This window comes from Lissotriton vulgaris, chromosome 3_1 (genome assembly GCF_964263255.1).
Source record: "Lissotriton vulgaris chromosome 3_1, aLisVul1.2, whole genome shotgun sequence".
Classification (NCBI taxonomy): domain Eukaryota; kingdom Metazoa; phylum Chordata; class Amphibia; order Caudata; family Salamandridae; genus Lissotriton; species Lissotriton vulgaris.
In genome coordinates, this window is record NC_141689.1 from 1,503,396,872 (window position 1) to 1,503,418,835 (window position 21,964).

The 21,964-nt window shown below is 49.2% G+C and overlaps 1 protein-coding gene across 3 annotated transcripts in view; it reads left to right on the top strand.

Moving 5' to 3' along the window:
• The window catches only part of RAP1GDS1 (Rap1 GTPase-GDP dissociation stimulator 1), an 892,032-nt gene that overhangs the window by 767,689 nt on the left and 102,379 nt on the right, over positions 1-21,964 (top strand). For all 3 annotated transcript variants that reach the window (XM_086961955.1, XM_086961956.1, XM_086961958.1), the window contains one exon: positions 18,606-18,737. In XM_086961955.1, the coding sequence (XP_086818081.1) occupies positions 18,606-18,737 (132 nt within the window). The remainder of the gene's footprint in view (positions 1-18,605; positions 18,738-21,964) is intronic.

Here is a 21,964-nt window from a genome sequence, read left to right on the forward strand (position 1 = left end):
GGATATTGCATTCTGGTAGCTGCAGTCCTACAATTGTAAAAAGAAAATCCAAATAAGTGTGCATTGTTTTATATCATACATTGAATATTGCATTCTGGTACTTGTAGTCCTGCGTTTGTAAAATGAAAATAACATGTACACTGTGTTTTATGCTATAATTGACCTAGGATGCATTTTGATACTTGTAGTCCTTCATTTGTCAAATGAAAACCAGTAGAACATGTACTTGGTGTGTACTATATAATACACATAGGAGGAATATTGCATTCTGGTACTTGTACTCCTGCAGTTATAAAGTGAAAATCAAAGCAGCATGTACAGTTTGTATTTTTGTAGCATATCTGTGCTTGATGGATTTCACTCTGGTACTTACAGAACCAGAATGAAACTCAAAATTACATGAATTTTATATATCATACCTTCTCATGGGAGATTGCTTTATGGAACTTTAGTCAGTCAGTCAAAAAATAACTTTATTTGGTTTATCATAACCATAAAGCATATGCATCACAATTTATTTTTTTTATAAAAATTAAAAGCGAAGCGTTTTTCAAGTCCGTTAAAATATTTACACTTTCTGTAAAAAGGGGTATTTTCTTTCCCTAGCCTTTAATCCTTCCCAGCTTTCATGAGCAAATTTTCTACTAATGTCATGAATTTTACCCCTCGACATGTTAAAATGTTCGATGAAGCGCCCATCCAACTTGTTACCGCTTGTCTACAGGTACGAATATTTAAGCCAATAAAGACAGATTTCAACAAGGTCCTTCTTTCGGCGTTTACTGATGTACAAACGCACAATAGGTGGCTTAAGGACTCTGTGTGGTACCCGCATAAACGACATGCCTTTGTTTGCTGTTTATTTTTCCAGGAGGGGACCAGGTCCTTTGAATTGTGATCACCAAGTCTAAAAGCCATAAACCTCCTTTTTAATGACAAACGAAAATGTGCTATTAAGTAGGGTTGTGGTTTTAGGCTTAAATATGAGTTTATTACGACCCATGCATGGCGACGTTTAACCAATCTCCATTTATCTTCAATAAATGATAAAACCTTTGCCCTATTATTACAGACTTTGTTGAAGGAGGATCTTTCCAACTTGCTGTTCCATACTTCTTCCAATTCTAGTACCTCCAGGGCGATTCGCAAGTGTTCACCCCAGGTATTTGGGTTTCTTTGCTCATATTGTAATTTTATTTCGGTCCAGCATAGGTTGTTCAAAGATCCAATTTCTGCTGCTCTGAATTTCCAGCATAATTTTACCAAGGTTGCTTTCCTTTGGAATTCTTGGTTCTGGAGCCTGAATTCCAACCGTATCTGTGCAGGCAAGGACCCTTTAAAGAGATTGAATACTGATTTGTAGACCCTGATTTGTAATTTGTTTAGGATCTCAATTTCTTGGCCATGCCATGTTTCCAATCCGTACGAGAAGGTTGGGAGCAATTGTGCTGCCATTATTTTTAAGAGATGACCATAAGAAGGGCATTCCAATTTCTTGTACAGTTGTTTGTAGGCAAAGATTAATGATTGGGCTTTCGCTGTGATCTCCCTTTTCTGGTCTACCCGGGACAAATTTCTTGCCAATTTGATACCCAAGTATTTATAAGCGCTTGTTTCCTCTATTTGTGACTTTTTTGCATACCATTTGTTTTTTCTTGTCCTCATGCCCACCAGTCTTACCACCTTGGTTTTTGATTTGTTTAGTTCCAAGCCTTGTTCATCCAGGTAGTCTATTAGTTTATTTATGGTCCTTAGCAGCCCTATCGCGGTTTGGCTCAAACCCACGATATCCTCTGCATATTGCAGAAATTGAATTGGCTCATTCGCCAATTTTGGCGGGTGTCCGTTTACTTTTTGTAGATGGTTATTTAAATCTGCTAAGTATAAGTTAAATAAACATGGTGAGAGTATGCAGCCTTGCTTTAATCCATTTGTTATATTTATTTTTGACGATACTCTTCTTCCGTCTCCCAACTTTACGGTAGCCCATGTTTCTCTGTATAATGATGTTATAGCTTCAATCAGTGGTTGTGGGAGTCTGGATACCTCGCCGGAAAACTGGCTTTGTCTCCCCTCCTACCGTGGCTACGGAGGAGGGGGCTGCCTATAGTGTGTGTTAGACCTAGGAAACCTAGACTACATAGGGTAGCCTGGCACAGAACGGGAGTTGCTAGAACTCTAAGGCTTGCGTGTAATGCTTACAATTCACTCACAGTAACTCAATGCCTTACCACTAAAAATAAAGGACACCACACCAATGTAGAAAAATACCAGTACCTTTTATAAAAGTTTCTCTTAGTACCTTTTTCTTTTTCTTTAAATCAGATTAATGCTTACATTTGATTACAAGCAGAATTTTGCAGTGTCACTAAGCAGCATTCATTTACATTCTTATTACAGAGTTGTTCAATACTTTTCTTTTACATATCATATATAGATCATCTGTAGCAACAGCAGTGACTTTTCCTAGCAGTAAATGAGCAGATGACACAGGCTACAAACTACGTAAATGCACCTCAACGTTTAATCTGTATTGTACATTACCCTTGGTACGCAGTCTCAGCATTAGCCTGAGGCTTCAGTTGAACAGCAGACCGACCCACACAGTTATCCTGAACAATGTCACCACCAACTATAACTTTGAGAGAAGACAGATATATTATTGGAACATTCTCAACACATTACAACTGCCCGGCTCCTATCAGTGGTGACCTGGTTCCTCAATAACCCCCTTCACGCTGATGGATTATTCAGCTACTACCCTAAGACTTCTGGGATATCCCTCTAGAGATATCCTACCTCACGATCTAGGGATCAATGAACTCTGGGCCACGTCTCCCCTTTTCACACTCCTCAGAAATTCATTAGCCCTCTTTTGAGATCGGGACCAGTCCTAGAAGGGTAGAGTTCCACTGTCAGGCTGTTCCTGTAGTGTCACTACTGCTCGGTGGACGTAATCACACCTTAATAGTGCTCCGCCTCCCTCTCCTGGTCAACTCCCCCAGCTTACTTTAGCGGTGTCGGACCCTCTCTGACGAGCGTCGCTCCCTCGCTCTGTCACCGGAGAGGGTTTACTTCACTCGGAGTCATGTGAGCACTTCCGATCTTCTCCAGTGGTGCTATTCTGGCTGTGCGACAATGGCGGGTGCTTCTCACGGCGAACTCTCGAAGGCTGGCTCCGCCTCCGTCGCTCTGGGCTCAGCCGCTTCCCACGTCTCTGCAGGCACCTTGGGCCAGGGCTCTGTCTCTGCCCGTCTTCCTCCTCGACGTCACTTCGGACCTCCTTCTTCCGCCCCAGGCGCCTCCGTCCAGCCACGCCTCCACCTCCACCGCCGTCGACCACGGACCCGAAGAGATGGGAATCCCCACGCCACCGGTATGCCAGCGAAGCGCCGTCTTCTCTTCACAGTAAGTGCGGAATCTCCACACACGTTGCGACCCTGTTATTCCTTGGGCAATCTCCACCACAGGGTTATGATGGGAACTTGTAATTGCGTGATGGCAGGCAGACCTTGATTTACTTCCCCAGACACCAGACTTCCGTGAAAAGTGTGAGGTCTTGCTTTAGGAGTAGAAATCCACTTCTAGGTCAAGGTTTGGTCGGTCTCAGAGGGGCAGCGTCAATACAAGTATTCAGCCGACCCACAGGACGATCTTTACTGGTGAAAGCGCGGTCCTCCTCACAAGTCTGCCTCCCTCCTGCCCTGGTCCACCTTGCTCTCCTTCCGGTCACTTCACACCTAAAATGGCCACCCTGGTCTCAGCCTTATATAGGCTGGGTTCTGGCTACTGGAAGGTGCTGGAGGGTTCTAGAACCTTCCTAATCCAAGTCAATGGGCCAACCTCCCGAAGGTGACAGTTTTGTCAGTTGGTGGCCACCATTTTAGGACTCTAACAGTGGTAATTGTTCTGAGGGAGACTAGGCCTTTCAAGAATAGCCGATTCAAGGAACACCTAGCCCCTGCGACAATACTGGAAAAGTTCTGATGGACATTAAAACAAAAAAACATAACTGGATGCTCTGGAAGGCCAAAGGGGACAAAATAAATAATAATTGTGAGGGAACTCACAGGGGCAGACAGGTCTAACACGCGTCCCCCCCCCCCAGCTGAAAGTGGGGAGAGCTACCCAAACCCTTGGGAGTTCTCATCACTGAGGCGGAAATACCTAGAGTGACCGTCTGCATTGGCGTGGTTTACTCCAAGCCGATGTTCCACCCGGAAGTCCATTCCCTGTAGGGAGATGGACCATCTCAACAACTTGGGATTCTCCCCCTTCATCTGCATCAGCCAGCGAAGGGGCCGGTGATCAGTCTGAACCAGAAAGTGTGAGCCAAACAGGTATGGTCGCAGCTTCTTCAGAGCCCAAACCACCGCAAAGGCTTCCCGCTCTATAGTACTCCACCTCTGTTCCCTGGGGAGTAGTCTCCTGGATAGGAAGACCACAGGTTGATCCAAGCCCTCATCATTTAGTTGCGATAACACTGCCCCAATGCCATGTTCTGATGCATCTGTCTGGACAATGAACTCTCTGGAAAAATCGGGAGCCCTAAGTATTGGAGCAGTACACAATGCTTGTTTCAAAGTCACAAAGGCTCGCTGACAAGCCTCCGTCCAGACTACCCGTCGGGGTTGTTTCTTAGAAGTAAGTTCAGTGAGGGGGGCCACAATTGTGCCATACCCCTTCACGAAGCGATGGTAGTATCCAGTGAGACCCAGGAAGGCTCCGGACCTCAGTTTGAGTCTTGGGAGGCTCCCAGGCCATGATAGCCTCGATCTTCGCCTGGAGGGGCTGCACCGTTCCCCTGCCCACCAAGTGGCCTAGGTTCACCACCGACCCCTGCCCAATCTGACACTTGCTGGCCTTGATTGTCAAGCCAGCCTGCTTCAGGGCCTGGAGAACAGCTTGCAAATGTTGCAAATGGTCCTCCCAACTGCTACTGAATACAGCAATGTCATCCAGATAAGCGGCAGAGAAAGCCTCCATTCCAGAGAGGACCTCGTTCACCAGCCGCTGAAAAGTGGCAGGAGGGTTCTTGAGCCCAAAGGGCATCACACAGAACTGGTAGTGACCCTCAGGCGTGGAGAAGGCTGACCTTTCCTTTGCTCCATCAGTAAGGGAAATCTGCCAGTACCCTGAAGTAAGGTCAAAGGTACTCAAGTATTGGGCAGCTCCCTGCCGGTCAATGAGTTCATCCGCCCTTGGGATCGGATGAGCATCAGTCTTTGTTACTGAATTCAGTCTTCGGTAATCCACACAGAATCTCAATTCGGGTGTGGCGCCCGGCGGGGCAGCTTTTGGTACCAAAACCACCGGACTGGACCAAGGGCTACTAGAAGGTTCGATCACTCCTAGCTCCAGCATCTTAGCGACTTCGCCATGGATGCTGGCCTTCACCTTGTCTGACAGCCGGTAGATCTTAGACTTCACAGGTGGGCTGTCTCCTGTGTCCACATCATGGGTACACAGGTGGGTTCTTCCCAGGATAAGGGAGAACAGTGAGGAAAATTGCTCCAGGATCTGGCGGCAATCTCTCTGCTGTTCAGGAGTCAGGGATGGTGAGAGAATTACTCCCTCCACCGACCCATCCTTTCCTTGAGACGGGAAAAGATCAGGGAGAGGCTCGCTTTCCTCTTCCTCTGCTCCATCGGTCACCATCATTAAGACGACCTCGGGCCTCTCATGGTGTGGCTTGAGGAGATTGGCATAAAGCACCCGGTGGGGCTGTCTCGGGGTCTTAAGCTCCACCAAGTAAGTGGCCTTACCCTTTTTCTCCGATACCTCAAAGGGGCCTGTCCAGCGATCCTGGAGGGCATTTAGCTCTCCAGGTTCCATCACCCACACTTTTTGTCCAGGCTCCAGTTCCACTGGGTGAGCATTGTGGTCATACCACTCCTTCATTACTGCCTGGCTGGCTTCCAAGTTGTCAGAAGCTTGCTTCCACAAGTTGGCCATTTGGCTCCGGTAGGCCAGCATGTAGCTCACCACGTCCTGGGGATGCTTCCTGGGAGTCTTTTCCCATCCGTCCTTCACCAGGCTGAGAGGACCCCGTACAGGGTGCCCATACAGAAGTTCGAAGGGGCTGAAGCCCACTCCCTTCTGTGGCACTTCCCTGTAGGAAAACAAGAGACAGGGTAGGAGGACGTCCCATTTCCTCCGCAGGCTCTCAGGCAGACTTCTTATCATGCCTTTCAAGGTTTTATTAAACCTTTCCACAAGACCATTGGTCTGTGGGTGGTAAGGAGTGGTAAACCCGTAGGTGACACCACACTCCTTCCACATAGCCCGCATGTAAGCTGATCGGAAGTTGGTCCCCCTGTCGGACACAACCTCCTTGGGGAAACCCACTCGGGTGAAGATCCCCATCAGGGCCCTTGCCATTGCAGGTGCAGTGATGGTCCTCAGAGGAATTGCCTCTGGGTACCGTGTGGCATGATCCACCAGAACCAGGATGAACCTGTGACCAGCTGAAGTTGGTGGATCCAATGGCCCTACAATGTCGATGCCCACCCTTTCAAAGGGGGTGCTAACGACAGGAAGTGGTTCCAGGGGAGCTTTCAGCTTCACCCCTGTTTTCCCACTTGCTTGGCAAGTCACACACGTCCGACAGTAGGTATCAGACGCCACTCTCATCCGAGGCCAGTAAAAGTGGGGGACAAGCCGGGCAAAGGTCTTGTCCTGACCCAAGTGACCTGCCAAGGGTATCTTGTGAGCCAGTTCTAGAAGAAAGGCTCTAAAACATTGAGGGACCACCAAGGCCCTGGATGAACCATGTCCGGGTGCCTTGGGCTCACTGTAGAGGAGTCCATCCTCCCAGTAAATCTGGTAGTTCCCTACAACGTTCACTGCTGCCTGGGCTTTGGCCTGTTGCCGCAGCCCCTCAAGAGTAGGACACTCCTTCTGTGCTTTGCAGAATTCCTCCCTGGAAGACCTCCCTCCACATGCCACTCAGCAGGGATGGGTAGGTTCTCCAAGGAAGTAACATTCTCCTCCGTGGACTCCAGATCCACCTCCGCAGGTGGCCTATCTATCTCACAAGGTAGAGATGTTGAGGCAGGTTCCTCCTGCCTACTGTCCTTCTCTTCTCTGGCAGCGGGCTGGGCCATTGTTCCAGGCTCCAGCGTAAGCGAACTCCCCATCCGGGTAGTCGCGGACCTTGTGCTGACACAGGCCCAGTCAGGTGTACCCAGCATCTCAGAATGAGTCTGGTATTCCACCTCCCTCCAAGCATTGTGCTCCATGTCATTTCCTAACAGGCAATAAACAGGCACGGCAGGGCTTACGGCAACTCGAAGTGAACCTGCAACCCCTCCCCACTCAAAGGGTACTTCGGCCACGGGATAGTGAACCAATCTGCTGTCAGCCGTCACAGCCGGATGGAGTACATTTGGGATGACCTGCTCTGGAGACACCAGATGACTTCTCACCATAGTCATACTGGCTCCTGTGTCTCTCAGAGCCTCCCCTCTATGGCCATTGATGGTGACCCATTGCTCATACTTTGTAGTATTTGAGGGCAATTGGGTCTTTGGAACCATCTCCTTATCTCCCAGGGACACTAAAGTGACACCCGCCCGCTCCCCTCCCTTACCCAAAGGCTTCTCCTCCCCGAGCACTACACTAATTATTCCCGGGGCTTTTCCTCCAGTGGGAGGGGGTGGTCTTTTTGGGCATCTCACGTCTCCTTTATAGTGTCCCACACCACCACACTCGAAGCAATGGACAACCCTTGGCTGCTGGCTTTGGCCAGGATTAGAGTTTCGGGGTAGGTTAGGCTTAGGGATGAATCCTCTGCCCCTTCCTTGAGAAGTATTTTGTGGACCTTTTGAGAACTCCCTCTTATTATCTCCCCCCTCTTTCTTCTGGGGGGCGCCCTGTCCAGACTTCTGGGAATCCCCTCCAGTCCCCTTCGAGGACACCCGGGTACTAGCCCAGATGTCCGCCTCCTCAGTAAGCTTCCTGGGGCTGGTCAGCTTGCTGTCCACCAGGTGTTGACGCAGCTCGGGAAAACATTTCTCGAGTAGGTGTTCCTTGAGTATGAGGTCATATAAACCTTCATAGTCCCCTACCTCGCTGCCTTTCACCCAACCCTCCAAGGCCTTTTTTGCGTAATCAAGGAAATCCACCCAATTCTGTGTGCCTAGTTTGTGGCTACTCCTAAAATTCTGCCTATACTTCTCGGGAGTTAGTCCAAATTTTCTTATCAGCGCCACTTTCATTGTAGGGTAGTGAGTTTGCTCATCCCGTTCCAGGGCCAACAAGGTATCCCTGCCAGCAGGTGGCATGTACTTATACAGCCCACTCCCCCAGTGGGTTTCCAGGATCCCATGAGCCCTTAAGGAGACCTCATAGGCGGCTAGCCACTTGGCAATATAATCACCTGGGGTGTAGCTAGCAATTACATCCTTGGGTAAGTAGGGTCTGGGTTCTCTGGTGATCTTTGTTTTCGCTGCCACCATTGTTAGGATTGGGGGACCCTAATGTTAAGGCTTTAAGGTCTAGCTCCTTTATTGTTAGTTCGTGGGCCAACCTCCTGTCCTCCCTCTCCATTTCTAATCTAGCTAACTCCAATTTCAGTCTCCTCTCTGCTCTCCTGTCTTCCAGCTCGGCTTCAGTAAAGCTCCTCACTGAGACACTGCTGCCCTCCCTTGAAAGTGTCCTGGGACCTGTCAGCAGGTTCCCCCCTTCAGTTTGGTACAACAGCCCTGCCCCAAGGACAGTGTCTCTATCACTCTCTTCTGTTTCCCGTTCCTCCTCTGTATGAGCTTCCACCCATGCCCTCAAGCTCGTTTGCAACTCGCTTTTCTTGGCACCTTTCTTGAAGAACACCACCTGTCGTTGACACCACTCTCTAAGTTGGGCCACAGTGTAGGTCTCTATCTCTTCAAGGTTCAATTCCATTTTTCAAATATGGTTTCAAATGGGCACTCGGGAGAGAACTTACGAAGTGTAATTTGAGAACAACCTCCACCCACCACCAGGAGTAAATTTGGAAAATCAAAATATAAATTTGGGAAGCCGCTTGGAGAAAACTCCAGGTGTAGGCCCGTGGTAAGCACTGCGTTACTACTAAGTGAGTGTAAGCACAAATCCGTTATCCCACCGCTGAAACACCAATTATGTTAGACCTAGGAAACCTAGACTACATAGGGTAGCCTGGCACAGAACGGGAGTTGCTAGAACTCTAAGGCTTGCGTGTAATGCTTACAATTCACTCACAGTAACTCAATGCCTTACCACTAAAAATAAAGGACACCACACCAATGTAGAAAAATACCAGTACCTTTTATAAAAGTTTCTCTTTGTACCTTTTTCTTTTTCTTTAAATCAGATTAATGCTTACATTTAATTACAAGCAGAATTTTGCAGTGTCACTAAGCAGCATTCATTTACATTCTTATTACAGAGTTGTTCAATACTTTTCTTTTACATATCATATATAGATCTGTAGCAACAGCAGTGACTTTTCCTAGCAGTAAATGAGCAGATGACACAGGCTACAAACTACGTAAATGCACCTCCACGTTTAATCTGTATTGTACATTACCCTTGGTACGCAGTCTCAGCATTAGCCTGAGGCTTCAGTTGAACAGCAGACCGCCCCCACAGTTATCCTGAACAATGTCACCACCAACTATAACTTTGAGAGAAGACAGATATATTATTGGAACATTCTCAACACATTACAACTGCCCGGCTCCTATCAGTGGTGACCTGGTTCCTCAATAACCCCCTTCACGCTGATGGATTATTCAGCTACTACCCTAAGACTTCTGGGATATCCCTCTAGAGATATCCTACCACACGATCTAGGGATCAATGAACTCTGGGCCACGTCTCCCCTTTTCACACTCCTCAGAAATTCATTAGCCCTCTTTTTAAATCGGGACCAGTCCTAGAAGAGTAGAGTTCCACTGTCAGGCTGTTCCTGTAGTGTCACTACTGCTCGGTGGACGTAATCACACCTTAATAGTGCTCCGCCTCCCTCTCCCGGTCAACTCCCCCAGCTTACTTTAGCGGTGTCGGACCCTCACAGCGGAAGTCTCTGACGAGCGTCGCTCCCTCGCTCTGTCACCGGAGAGGGTTTACTTCACTCGGAGTCATGTGAGCACTTCCGATCTTCTCCAGTGGTGCTATTCCAGCTGTGCGACAATGGCGGGTGCTTCCCACGGCGAACTCTCGAAGGCTGGCTCCGCCTCCGCCCGGCCTCCGTCGCTCTGGGCTCAGCCGCTTCCCACGTCTCTGCAGGCACCTTGGGCCAGGGCTTTGTCTCCACCCGTCTTCCTCCTCGACGTCACTTCGGACCTTCTTCCGCCCAGGCGCCTCCGTCCAGCCACGCCTCCACCTCCACTGCCGTCGACCACGAACCCGAGGAGATGGGAATCCCCACGCCACCGGTATGCCAGCGAAGCGCCGTCTTCTCTTCACAGTAAGTTTGGAATCTCCACACACGTTGCGACCCTGTTATTCCTTGGGCAATCTCCACCACAGGGTTATGAGGGGAACTTATCACTTAATCCACTTCTAGGTCAAGGTTTGGTCAGTCTCAGAGGGGCAGCGTCAATACAAGTATTCAGCCGACCCACAGGACGATCTTTACTGGTGAAAGCGCTGTCCTCCTCACAAGTCTGCCTCCCTCCTGCCCTGGTCCACCTTGCTCTCCTTCCGGTCACTTCACACCTAAAATGGCCACCCTGGTCTCAGCCTTATATAGGCTGGGACCTGGCTACTGGAAGGTGCTGGAGGGTTCTAGAACCTTCCTAATGCAAGTCAATGGGCCAACCTCCCGAAGGTGACAGTTTTGTCAGTTGGTGGCCACCATTTTAGGACTCTAACAGTGGTAATTGTTCTGAGGGAGACTAGGCCTTTCAAGAATAGCCGATTCTAGGAACACCTAGCCCCTGCGACAATACTGGAAAAGTTCTGATGGACATTAAAACAAAAAAACATAACTGGATGCTCTGGAAGGCCAAAGGGGACAAAATAAATAATAATTGTGAGGGAACTCACAGGGGCAGACAGGTCTAACAGTGTGGTACTGACGTGGGCAGCCAAGGCCTTGGGCCTGGAGCTCCATGTCGCGGCCGTGAGGACTAACATCCTCACTGAGGTCCTTAAACCGCAGGCAAGCCCGGCCGAGCCTCTGCTGCCTTTAAACGAGGCCTTGTCTGACGTTCTTCTGGGCACTTGGTCCAAGCCTGCTACAGGTCAGCCTGTAGATAGGAACGTGGCCAGACGCCACCGCCCGGCTCCGGGCAACCCTTGCTTCCTGTCCACCCATCCCACCCCCGAGAGCCTGGTCATCCAGGCCTCTAATTCCCAGACCGCATTCCCGACGGCCGCTCCCGATGGGGAATCAAAGAGGTACGAGCAATACGGAAAGAAGGTATTCTCCTCCCTAAGCTTAGGGCTGCGGTCAGTCAACACTGCGTGCCTCTTGGGCCGTTATACCCACTCTCTGTGGGACACGGTTGCGGACGTGCTGCCACAATGTCCGGAGGAGGTCCAGACTAAACTCACCCAAGCCCTTGTGGAGGGTCGAGATGCAGAGGGTCGAGATGCTAAACAGAACAAGATGGCTAGTCAGGTTTGTTTTCTGATTAATTAGGACACACACAGCCAGTTTGTGCTGCGTGAACCACACGTATTATATTACAAAATATTTTATTTTCATTTTTAATTGAGTTTCATAAATTCATCCATATGTCTTCAAAAGAAAATCCTGTCACAACAGTCGAATCAACAACATACAATTGTGTGCGCAATATGTACAAGTGTAAGAAAGTTCACAGTGGATACTCAAAATTCATGACACCAAAATACAACTTATTACATAGTTATTACATACAAAACAAATTGCAACATGAAAGACATTTAAACAAGAAAACGTATTAAGCAAAAAGAACCAGTCCTTGAACTTAAATACCAGTGGACCGTCGGAACTAGGGATGGAATAAGACTGCCTGCCTGTCTCACAAAACCTGTGATAAAGTATTTTTTGGATTGCCAGCAAGGGCCCACTACAGTGGTGTCACTTATTCCCTGGCTGCACCCTTCTTTCTTGTCACAGGCTGGGAGTCAACGCGTTTCGAACCAAAGATATTGAAAGGTTCTCCTCAGGACGGGGACTGGGTGTGATATTCACTGTAAGGGGTGGCGTCAAACTATTGGTGCAACAATGTAAGTGCCCTCTCTAACTGTAAAAGCAAAAATGATAGCAATTTACCTGCACAACGCGCACAAGGGCTGCAGGAGTGGAGATTAACTTTTTTTTACAGTGAAGATCACACCCAGGGGGGGGAGGGGGTTTGGTATTCCTATATAATATGGTATTTTCAGGTTCTGCTTATCCTGACTTAGCCGCCCCGCCCCTAAGAATGTTTGCTGTCTGGATTGTAGATCGCCATTATCGCCGTGGGGCGGGTACAGTAACGTGGAGTCCCCTTTTCCTTTTTTCTAGTATTTTCGTTTTCTTTTACTCTCTGGGTTGGGCTGTATAATGATTGCAACTTTATTCGTCTCACTGATGATTTGATTTTCATGAGAGTGATGTTCTGCTTGTCTTTGGGCACATGAGGTTGCTGGTGGACACTGACTGAAGAAGAATTACAAGGTCATCTATGGCTTGAACGCTTTGGACTATTCTGATGACAGATCTATGGATTCCCTATTATAATGTTGTTGGTTCTGTTCCCCGCTATGTGCACCAGGACGCTTATTATACAACCGATCCTTTATTCTTTAACATAAAATTAACCTTCTGTGATCTTGTGCCGGGGGGGTTACATTCAGTTAGCATTATGGACTCGCAGCATTGTGTAGTATTGCGTAACCACTCCGTACTTTTTATTGACATTGGTGCTTTCCAGTTTGTTCTGTGGCCGGCCTCTGGGTTGTAGGCCCGTATTTGTATGCAACCATCTACACAAATAAAGGTTTTCAAAAATTAAAAAAAAAAAAGAAAATAAATTATTTTGTAATATAATACGTGTGGTTCACGCAGCACAAACTGGCTGTGTGTCCCCTAATTAATCAGAAAACAAACCTGACTAGCCATCTTGTTCTGTTTAGCAATTATTGAGGTCCAGGCTGGTCAGTTGTAGGATCCAAAACCTTCTTTTGTTCATAGGAGGGTCGAGATGCAGCACGGTACTCCATCCGGTGTGGGCTGGATACCACAGACTCACTGGGCAGAGCGATGGCAACGACGGTGGCGATTCGTCGCCACGCATGGTTGAGTTCCGCCAACTTTTCGGCTGATGTCCAGAACACCCTTATGGACATGCCGTTTGATGGCCGTTGCCTCTTTGGCGACAAGGTAGACCATGCGCTTGAGCGCTTTAAGGACCCCAGGGCTACGGCCAAGTCCTTGGGCCTCTCGGCCCTGCGCCAGCAAATGGCTGCCTTTCGCTCCTTTCGTGGCCAAGGAACGGGCACCCCCACAAGTCCTGCCAGCCACGGGCCGCAGACTACCGTCCAGCGCGGTGGCGGACGTGGAAACCGCCGTGTCGGCGGTTGGGGACAACGGCGAGGCCAGTCCACACCCGCCCTGCAGCATCCGCCTCGAAACCCTCCCAGTCCCGCTTTCAGGCCCATGTGACGCCAGTGGGGATAGGGTTCGCCATCACCACCTACACTGGCGCACTGTCACATCGGACAGGTGGGTTCTCCAACAATGTGCCGAAGTCACACCTGTATCCCTCTCAGAAGCTCCCCTTCATCGGAGCGGTTCTGGACTCGGCGCAATTTCGGGTTTATCCTCCCGAACAGCGGGTTTGGGATATTCAGGCTCTGGTTCTGATCTTTCAACCGTTATCCCGGGTCTCGGTCAGGTTGGCGCTGCGGCTTCTGGGGCTATTGGCCTCCTGCATCCTTCTGGTGCATCACGCCCAGTGGCGGATGCGGGCTCTGCAGTGGGACCTGAAGTTTCAGTGTGCCCAGCATCAGGGCAACCTGTCCGACCATGTCTTGATCTCGGAGGGCACTGCAAGACAGTTGCAGTGGTGGCTCACGGACCGCGATTGGGTCAGTGGCAGATCCCTCTCCCTACCCCAACCGGAGCACGTGGTTGTGACGGACGCGTCCCTCCAGGGCTGGGGTGGCCACATGGGAGAGGCGGAGATCAAAGGCCTCTGGTCTCCGGTGAAGTCCCGGCTCCACATCAACCTTCTGGAGCTGCGGGCGATCCGGCTTGCACTGAAGGCATTCCTCCCCTCTGTCCGGGGGAGTGTAGTGCAGGTGTTAACCGACAACACCACCGCCATGTGGTACTGCAACAAACAGGGCGGGTGGGGTTGTGGACCCTTTGCCAGAAGGCTCTACGACTCTGGCAGTGGCTGGAACATCAGGGCGTGACCCTGGTGGTTCAACACCTGGCAGGTTCCCTGAACGCCAGGGCGGACAAACTCAGCCGTCGGTGCATGATGGATCACGAATGGCGTCTGAACTCGGTTGTGGCGCAAGGCCTCTTTCAGCAGTGGGGAGAGCCTTGGTTAGATCTATTCGCCACAGAAGAGAACGTGCAATGTCATCAGTTCTGCGCGTTGGAATTTCCAAGGCGGCACTCGCTCAGAGACGCTTTTCATCGCTAGTGGAGCTGCGGTCTGTTGCACGTCTTTCCGTCTATATCACTTCTGCCCAGAGAGCTGAAGAAGATCAGGCGTGACCGTGCTCAAGTTATCCTTGTGGCTCCGGACTGGGCACAAAGATTCTGGTATCCTGAGCAACTCAGTATGTCTCTCGATCCCCCGATTCGTCTGCCTCTTCAGGAGGAGCTTCTGTCACAGCAGCAGGGGACGGTCCTCCACCCGAACCTGTCCAGTCTCCACCTCCATGCTTGGAGATTGAGCGGCGACAGTTGAGGCCATTTGACTTGCTTCCTGAAGTTTGTGATGTAATTCTGGCAGCCAGGCGTCCCTCCACAAAGTCGGTATACGCCTGCAGGTGGAACAAGTTTGTGGCATGGTGCACAGCAAAGGCTGTGGATCCCCTTTCTGCCCCTCTTTCTGAGATTCTCCTCTTCCTTCTTTCTCTTGCCCAGCAGGGCTCTGCTCTGGGCACTATAAAGGGCTACCTATCTGCCCTTTCCGCCTTCGTAAGGCTACCTGATCAGCCTTCTTTGTTCAAGTCCCCGGTTGTTAACAGATTCTTAAAGGGCATCACTCAAATGTTCCCCCCTGTTCCTTTGGTGATGCCTCAGTGGGACTTGAACCTTGTACTTACTTTTCTGATGTGCGCTCCCTTCGAGCCACTTCACAACTGTCCTCTCCGTCTTCTTACCCTTAAGACTGCTTTCCTGGTTGCCATCACCTCTGCCAGGAGAGTGAGTGAGCTCCAGGCTCTTTCATCCAAGCCTCCTTTCCTTTCTGTCCATCCGGACAAGGTTGTGTTGCGTACAAGACCATCTTTCCTGCCCAAGGTAGTCACAGCCTTCCACATCGGGCAGTCCATCACCTTTCCCACCTTCTTTCCGCCTCCGCATCCCTCTAAAGAGGAAGAGCGGCTCCACCGTCTGGACCCAAAACGTGCGCTCTCTTTCTATTTCGATCGCACTCGTCCGTTCCGGGTGGATGACCAACTCTTTGTTGGTTACGTGGGCGCTATGGAGGGACGGACGGTGCACAAACGGACCATCTCTCGGTGGGTCATCTTGTGCATCAAGGCGTGCTACTCCTTGGCTATAAAGGAGCCTCCTGTTGGGCTGAGGGCCCATTCCACTCTGGCCACGGTGGCTACTACTACCCTGGGCCGGGGAGTCCCCTTGCAGGACATGTGTCAGGCAGCTACGTGGGCCTCGCTGCCCACGTACGCAAGACACTACTGCCTGGACAGCCAAGTCCGGAGGGATGGCTTCTTTGGCCGTTCCGTCCTCCAGGACTTTCTGGTGTGATTATTGGTTCGCAGACCCACCACCGGGGTTGGTATTGCTGGGGTATCTATTCTAAGGTAAGGAATCTAATACTAACCTGCTTCTTTCAGATGCACAAGTTACTTACCTTCGGTAACAATATATCTGTAAGAAACAGTAGTTAGTATTAGATTCCTTACCACCCCACCCATCCTCCCCGTTCTGCGAACTGATATCTAGGGTTAAGGTCTTCCCCTTTCAGGGCCCTAGTTTCATGGCACCAGTGTTGGTTTTTATCATGGCTCTGCGTTTCTGGCGCGGAAAAGCTGTGTATAAGAACTGACGTCAGTGCGCGAAGGCAGCATCTAAGTACTCCGCCGATGTCATCCCGGCGCCAACGACGCCGCCGACCGACGCGGAGCGGCAGACGACGCCTACCGATGCGCAGGGGTACTGCTACGCGAAGGTTTCCGGATTGAGTCTGATGCCTGGGGATATTCTAAGGTAAGGAATCTAATACTAACTACTGTTTCTTACAGATATATCATTACCGAAGGTAAGTAACTTATGCGCCAGGCAAGCAAACCTTGTGACTGAAGATGCTTGGAATGGGTGCTGTGAGAGGTGTACCCACATGTTAAGGGATGCTCACACATGCAAGGGCAGTCTGATGTGTGTACCGCGGTGGGATGCGGGCTGGTTCAGGGGCACACCGCTGCTGGAGGGGAATGGAAAAAAAGTTGGTGGCACCAGGAAAAGCCACTTGGTAACTGGCATCATGTCAGCAGTGCCCTGTAGACCCAAGTATGTGGGCACACATACAGATACTAGGTGTAGTGAGTGGTAGCTAATGAGGAGGCTATAACACTGTGTCAAAAACATTTATTGTCTTCATTTTTCGCACCACAGGTTGATGAAATTGTGATTCGTTTTGAGAAACAGACTGTAAAATGACTCCTGACCAGCGTGTGATACTTTCACCCCATTGTGACCTTTTAGCCTCAGATCTTTGCATGAAAACCTAGACTCAGGCCCATAACTGGAAACACAAAACTACATGTCCCAGAATGCAAGGTATTGTCTGGGAAATAAGAGTAGCGCCTATTGTCATGGCATGTGGTCTTCTGGCAGCACTGCACCCCTGCAGCGACCACAAGCACCCAGCCCAGGAGACCATGGCACAAAGATGACATATTTAATTATTCTCTGGCTCAAGGGCATTGTAATGGAATCATCCATTATACCTATGAAGTGGGGCAGTTGTACATGGATGATGTGATCAACAATTATTGGAATTGCCTCATTCGTTGCAGACATGGTGATGTCATCAGTGCGGTTTAGGAGAGAAAATGTGTTAAAAAAGGCTTTGTTGTGGCCTTTCTGTCTCCAAGCTTTTTTGGGGGGGACAACCCCCCCCCCCCCCCCTAAAAACTCCCCCTAGTAGTGGTTGCTCACTGCGCTTGCTCGCTACACACCATGTGGGGGCTGTTCTCACTTTTACTTTGTTCTTCCTGATTCACTACTTGTCTATTTTTGGTGCTCTCTGAAAGAATGTCATTGGGCAAATATGACTGGGTGGGTAACCTGGTGCTCTTTTAGGTCATCATCTACTATTTACTGTGCTATGAAAGTTGATACCATTGAATATGTAATAAAAAAATGCTGTAAAATTCACCATTTTGGTCTGTCTTTTTCCAAATTATTTTTGGGGGGAGAACCCCCCCAAATCCCCCTAGTAGCAGTCAGGCTCACTCGCTACGTGCTGGACGGGGGCTGGTCTGGCAAAATTTGCCAGGGCTGCTTTCAGTTCCCAGTCCGGCCCTTGTCTGAAGGCACAAATGATACGTGTGTGTGTGTGTGTGTGTGTGTGTGTGTGTGTGTGTGTGTGTGTGTGTGTGTGCGTGTGTGTGTGCGTGTGTGTGTGTGTGTGTGTGTGTGCGTGTGCGTGTGTATGTGATATATATATGCTTTTAAAAGGAAGCATTAGTCATTGCAGACCAGGTGTGTCCAAAATTAAGGAGCTGTAGGAAACCTTTGCCTTTCAAAAAGATGTGATCTGTTAGATATTCCTCTGGAACACGTGCATATATAGAAAATTCATGAAGTAGACTAATTTGAGTACTTCAAATTTCTTTTTCACTTCCCATTACAGAAAATGTTTTTTCAGGTGTGTTCATTTAAACTGCTGTGCTTTTATCTCTTGTACTTTCATTATTTGTATTACATTTTACAGTAGGGTTTGGTGTTCTGACTGGTTGTTTGAAATCTACAGGTTGTCTCATATGAATATTGTTAATATATATAATTTGATTTTACAGTACTCACGAAGTGCACACTCTTGTAAAAAAATGATGAAAGGCATATTATTTCTGAATGTAAATGGGGTTTTACATCATGACAAATTTCTAAGCTTGTTGGGTTAACAGTTGCATGGGAAAGGCGCTGTAAACCTGATTTTTACGCCTGCAAGACTGTCTTGGTCATGCGCATTCATATCAAGATCCTCATGTATAATTTCTGCATTACCACTTTACTTCATACTTCCCTTACTAAGACCATTTTGGATAAAAACATTGCAGATTTCACATTTCAGTAACCTAATTGTCCCTATAATTTAAAAATAATGTCCTTCATTTGTACATACTGATTTTTCCAACTCTCGTTAAGGCGTACAGTCTTTTTTTGGTAATACTGTTAATTTTGAAATAGTTCTACATGCATATGATGCATTGATTTACCACTCCTGTTTTTCTTCTAGATGAATCGATGCAGAAGTTGTTTGACGGAGGGAAAGGTAGTGTCTTTCAGAGGGTGTTATCATGGCTTCCGTCTAATAACCATCAGTTACAACTTGCAGGGGCATTGGCTATTGCAAACTTCGCCAGAAACGGTAAGAACACTCTAGACTTTTATTTGTATGTGTTTTTATTTCGTTTGTGTTTGACCTTCATTCGGTGCATTTATGAAGTATAGTCCATATAAAACTGGGGTTATGTTCGAGCATCACTGCGTTGGTAGTTTTGATTACTTGACTCTTCATTGTTGAACCTTTTGTGGAGTACGTATTTATGTTCGGAAAAAAAAAAAGAATAAACAAAAAAAGTAAACGTGTGTTTTGCTCTTGTAGCTATAGTCCAAATTTTAAGTAAGGATTAACTCTTCTACCACACCACGCAGCTATTATTAGGTGCTATCCACTAGCCAAGTGGGCGATTATGCCCCCATACTCAAGGATGAATAATGCTGAGACATAGTCTCCAATGTTTGAGAGCGAAAAATCAAGCTAGTAGTTACCTGAAGAGCAGTAGTAAACACCTGTGGTTTCTCCACATTGCTGTAGTGAGTATAGGAAGCCAATTTGGATGCTACCAAGAATACACATCAGAATGGGTTCCATGCAACAACATAATTTAAGAAATTACACCTAAAAAAACATAGCGCCTTTCACGTATGAATGGCCATATCCCCCTTTTGGGATATGAAAGTCCCCTCCACGGTCAACAGGAATGTACCCCTTCCCAGAGTGCCCGGCTGCATGTGAAGCTGGTATCCTGACTTTTATTCTGCCCCAGTATCGTCACACTAATGTAGCAAGTGTAGAGAGGCCTAGGCCCGCGCAAAGTAGTGTAAGGTCTTGAACCTGTGCAGCGGCCTGGAGAGGTGCACCACTATAGTAGTGGGTATTAGACTACTTTCCATGCCCTGGGAGCATCACACAAAGATTTGGTGCCAGTATATAGTGTCCTTTGAATCCTTAATGTGACCAAACCTCCTTTCCTGTGTTAAGGAGAGGCAAACCTACCTCCTTCTTTTGTGTAAAGTTCTGCTATTACGGAAATCTCAGAACCTTGCACTAGCATCCCATGTGCATGCCTAGTACATGTATGTACACTGGGTGTGTAGCCCTTGCATGATAGTAGGTAGGCTTTTGTATAGTGAGTCTGAGTACTGAGGCCAGTGAGATCCATTTTTAGGTTTCGCACTGCGAACCGATCGCGAAGCGATCTTCGCTGCGAAACTCTATTGCAATCGTTTCTGCTTTCAAGGAGTCAAGGGAGACAGGAGACAAGTGATGTACACGCGCGCGTAAACTGATCAGGTCACGCGCGCTTCCTGTCTCACATGGCTCCTTGGATGCAGAAACACACACATACAGAGACCCCCCCCACCCGCCGTGCATACACACACATAGAGAAGCCCCCAACCCCCCCGCCACGCATACACACACGCATGCACACACACACACACACACACATAGAGAACCCCCCCTGCCGCCGCCGCCGTGCATACACAGGCACACATAGAGAACTCACCCCCGCGCATACACACACGCACGCACACACACACATACATACAGAACCCCCCCGCTTACACACACACATCCCCTACCTCGGCTCGGCGTGTCTTCTCATCGCAGCTTGCGCAGGGACAGCCAACATGCACATGCACACGCACTGCGTCTCCTGCGCTACAACCGTGGTTTCGGTTTCGCGGCCTTTTTGCATTTTCGCTGCATTGTCTCCCTAGCATTTTGATTGAACTCTGGGACATCGTCGCTCCTCGAGCCTTTAGTGAGGGCGGCACGGTAAGGCATAAATAACCCCGCCGTGAGCTCGGGGGGGGGGGGGCTAGGGGGGGGGGGGGGGCTCCGTCTCTTTGCATTGTTCGCACAGGGTGTTGGTGAATGGGGAGAGTGCGGCGTGCAGGCTGAGAGATGGCGTATGTTGGCCGGGGCAGCTGCAGCGGGATGGGACAAGGGAGGTAAACAATTTTTTCAAGGTTTGCCGGGGGGGGGGGGCGTCATTAATGACTGCGGCATTCAGGCTAGTGGTCGCCCGTTCATGCACTTTGAAAGTATGCAGGGTGCCAAGGGGGACTCTGTGTTTGGGAGGGGGCGGGGCAGTGGTTCACGCCCCCTCTCCAAAAGAGAAAAGCATGCCGAGCAGCATAACGCTGGAGTGGGGCGTGCCTGCGCAAGATGACAGAGAGCGCACTTCGATTTATCCTAGCTTTTTGAGAACATCCTTGGACACTGTGGGGCTCTAGTGGTCGGAAAGGTAGTGGATGAAGAATTAGCCGCACTATTGAAAAAGTAATGACGTATTATATAATAGTCGCCACCTTGTTTCCTCCTTCCCATAAAAAATAGCATTCCTGCCTGCATGCGCCATGCTTGGGTCTTAAAAGTGGACTTTTTAGCAAGTGTTGCTGAGGGGTTAATGCCGGTATACCTCCGCATCTCGCCCCACACGCTACTTTTGTTAAAGTAAAGCACTACACCGGGGAACCACCCCTCTCAATAGAATTATGTTACGTGAATCAGGCATAACGTATACGTTCGCGTTAAGGGTGCACTGCTACAGCTGCGCCGGTAATATGGTTGGTGATCCAGGGGGCGCGGTACGGGTGTGCTGCGTAGGATGGACAGTGGAAATGTACAACACCAGCAGGCACTGGCTGCACGCTTCGATGGGGACTGTAGGGGGAGTGGCATTTACCTTCTCAAAACTCTCACGGCTTCCCAGAGGACTCCTCTAGGGGTGTCTTACTAGTACTGCATCACTCCTTGTCTTTTCCCGCCCTCTCTCCCTTTCCATGGCGTGACAGGCATTCTCACACGGAAGCTGCAAGCTATCTGCGTTGTTCATCTCTTTACACAAGACACCCATCTCCTTAGCGCTCACACATCAACAAACCAAACCGCCCCTCCTCTAACCACAGCGCTTCACATATTCCTAAAAATGCCTGCCCCCAAGCCACAGCATAGACCGCCTCCTCTGCTATTCCGCCCACACTACTAGCGCCACCCTCCGCAAATGCATCACAAGCCATTCACCACCCCCCGAATATAACTGGCACTGACAGCCCATCTCTCACACATTATGCCAGCCTCCTTCTGCACAGTGCGCATACTTCAACAACGCATCTCCCTCAAGCCACAGCCTCTCTTCGCACCTACCGAGCCCTCCCACTTTTATTCCACGCCACTGTCTTTTCCAGCCTCTTTACCCTCTAACCGTGCCTCCTATAGTGCGAGACCCGCGATACTACTCGCCCACCTCGCAAGCACTCGTCGGCCTAACAGCTGTGAGCCCGTGCCTGAGGTGCATCATCAGA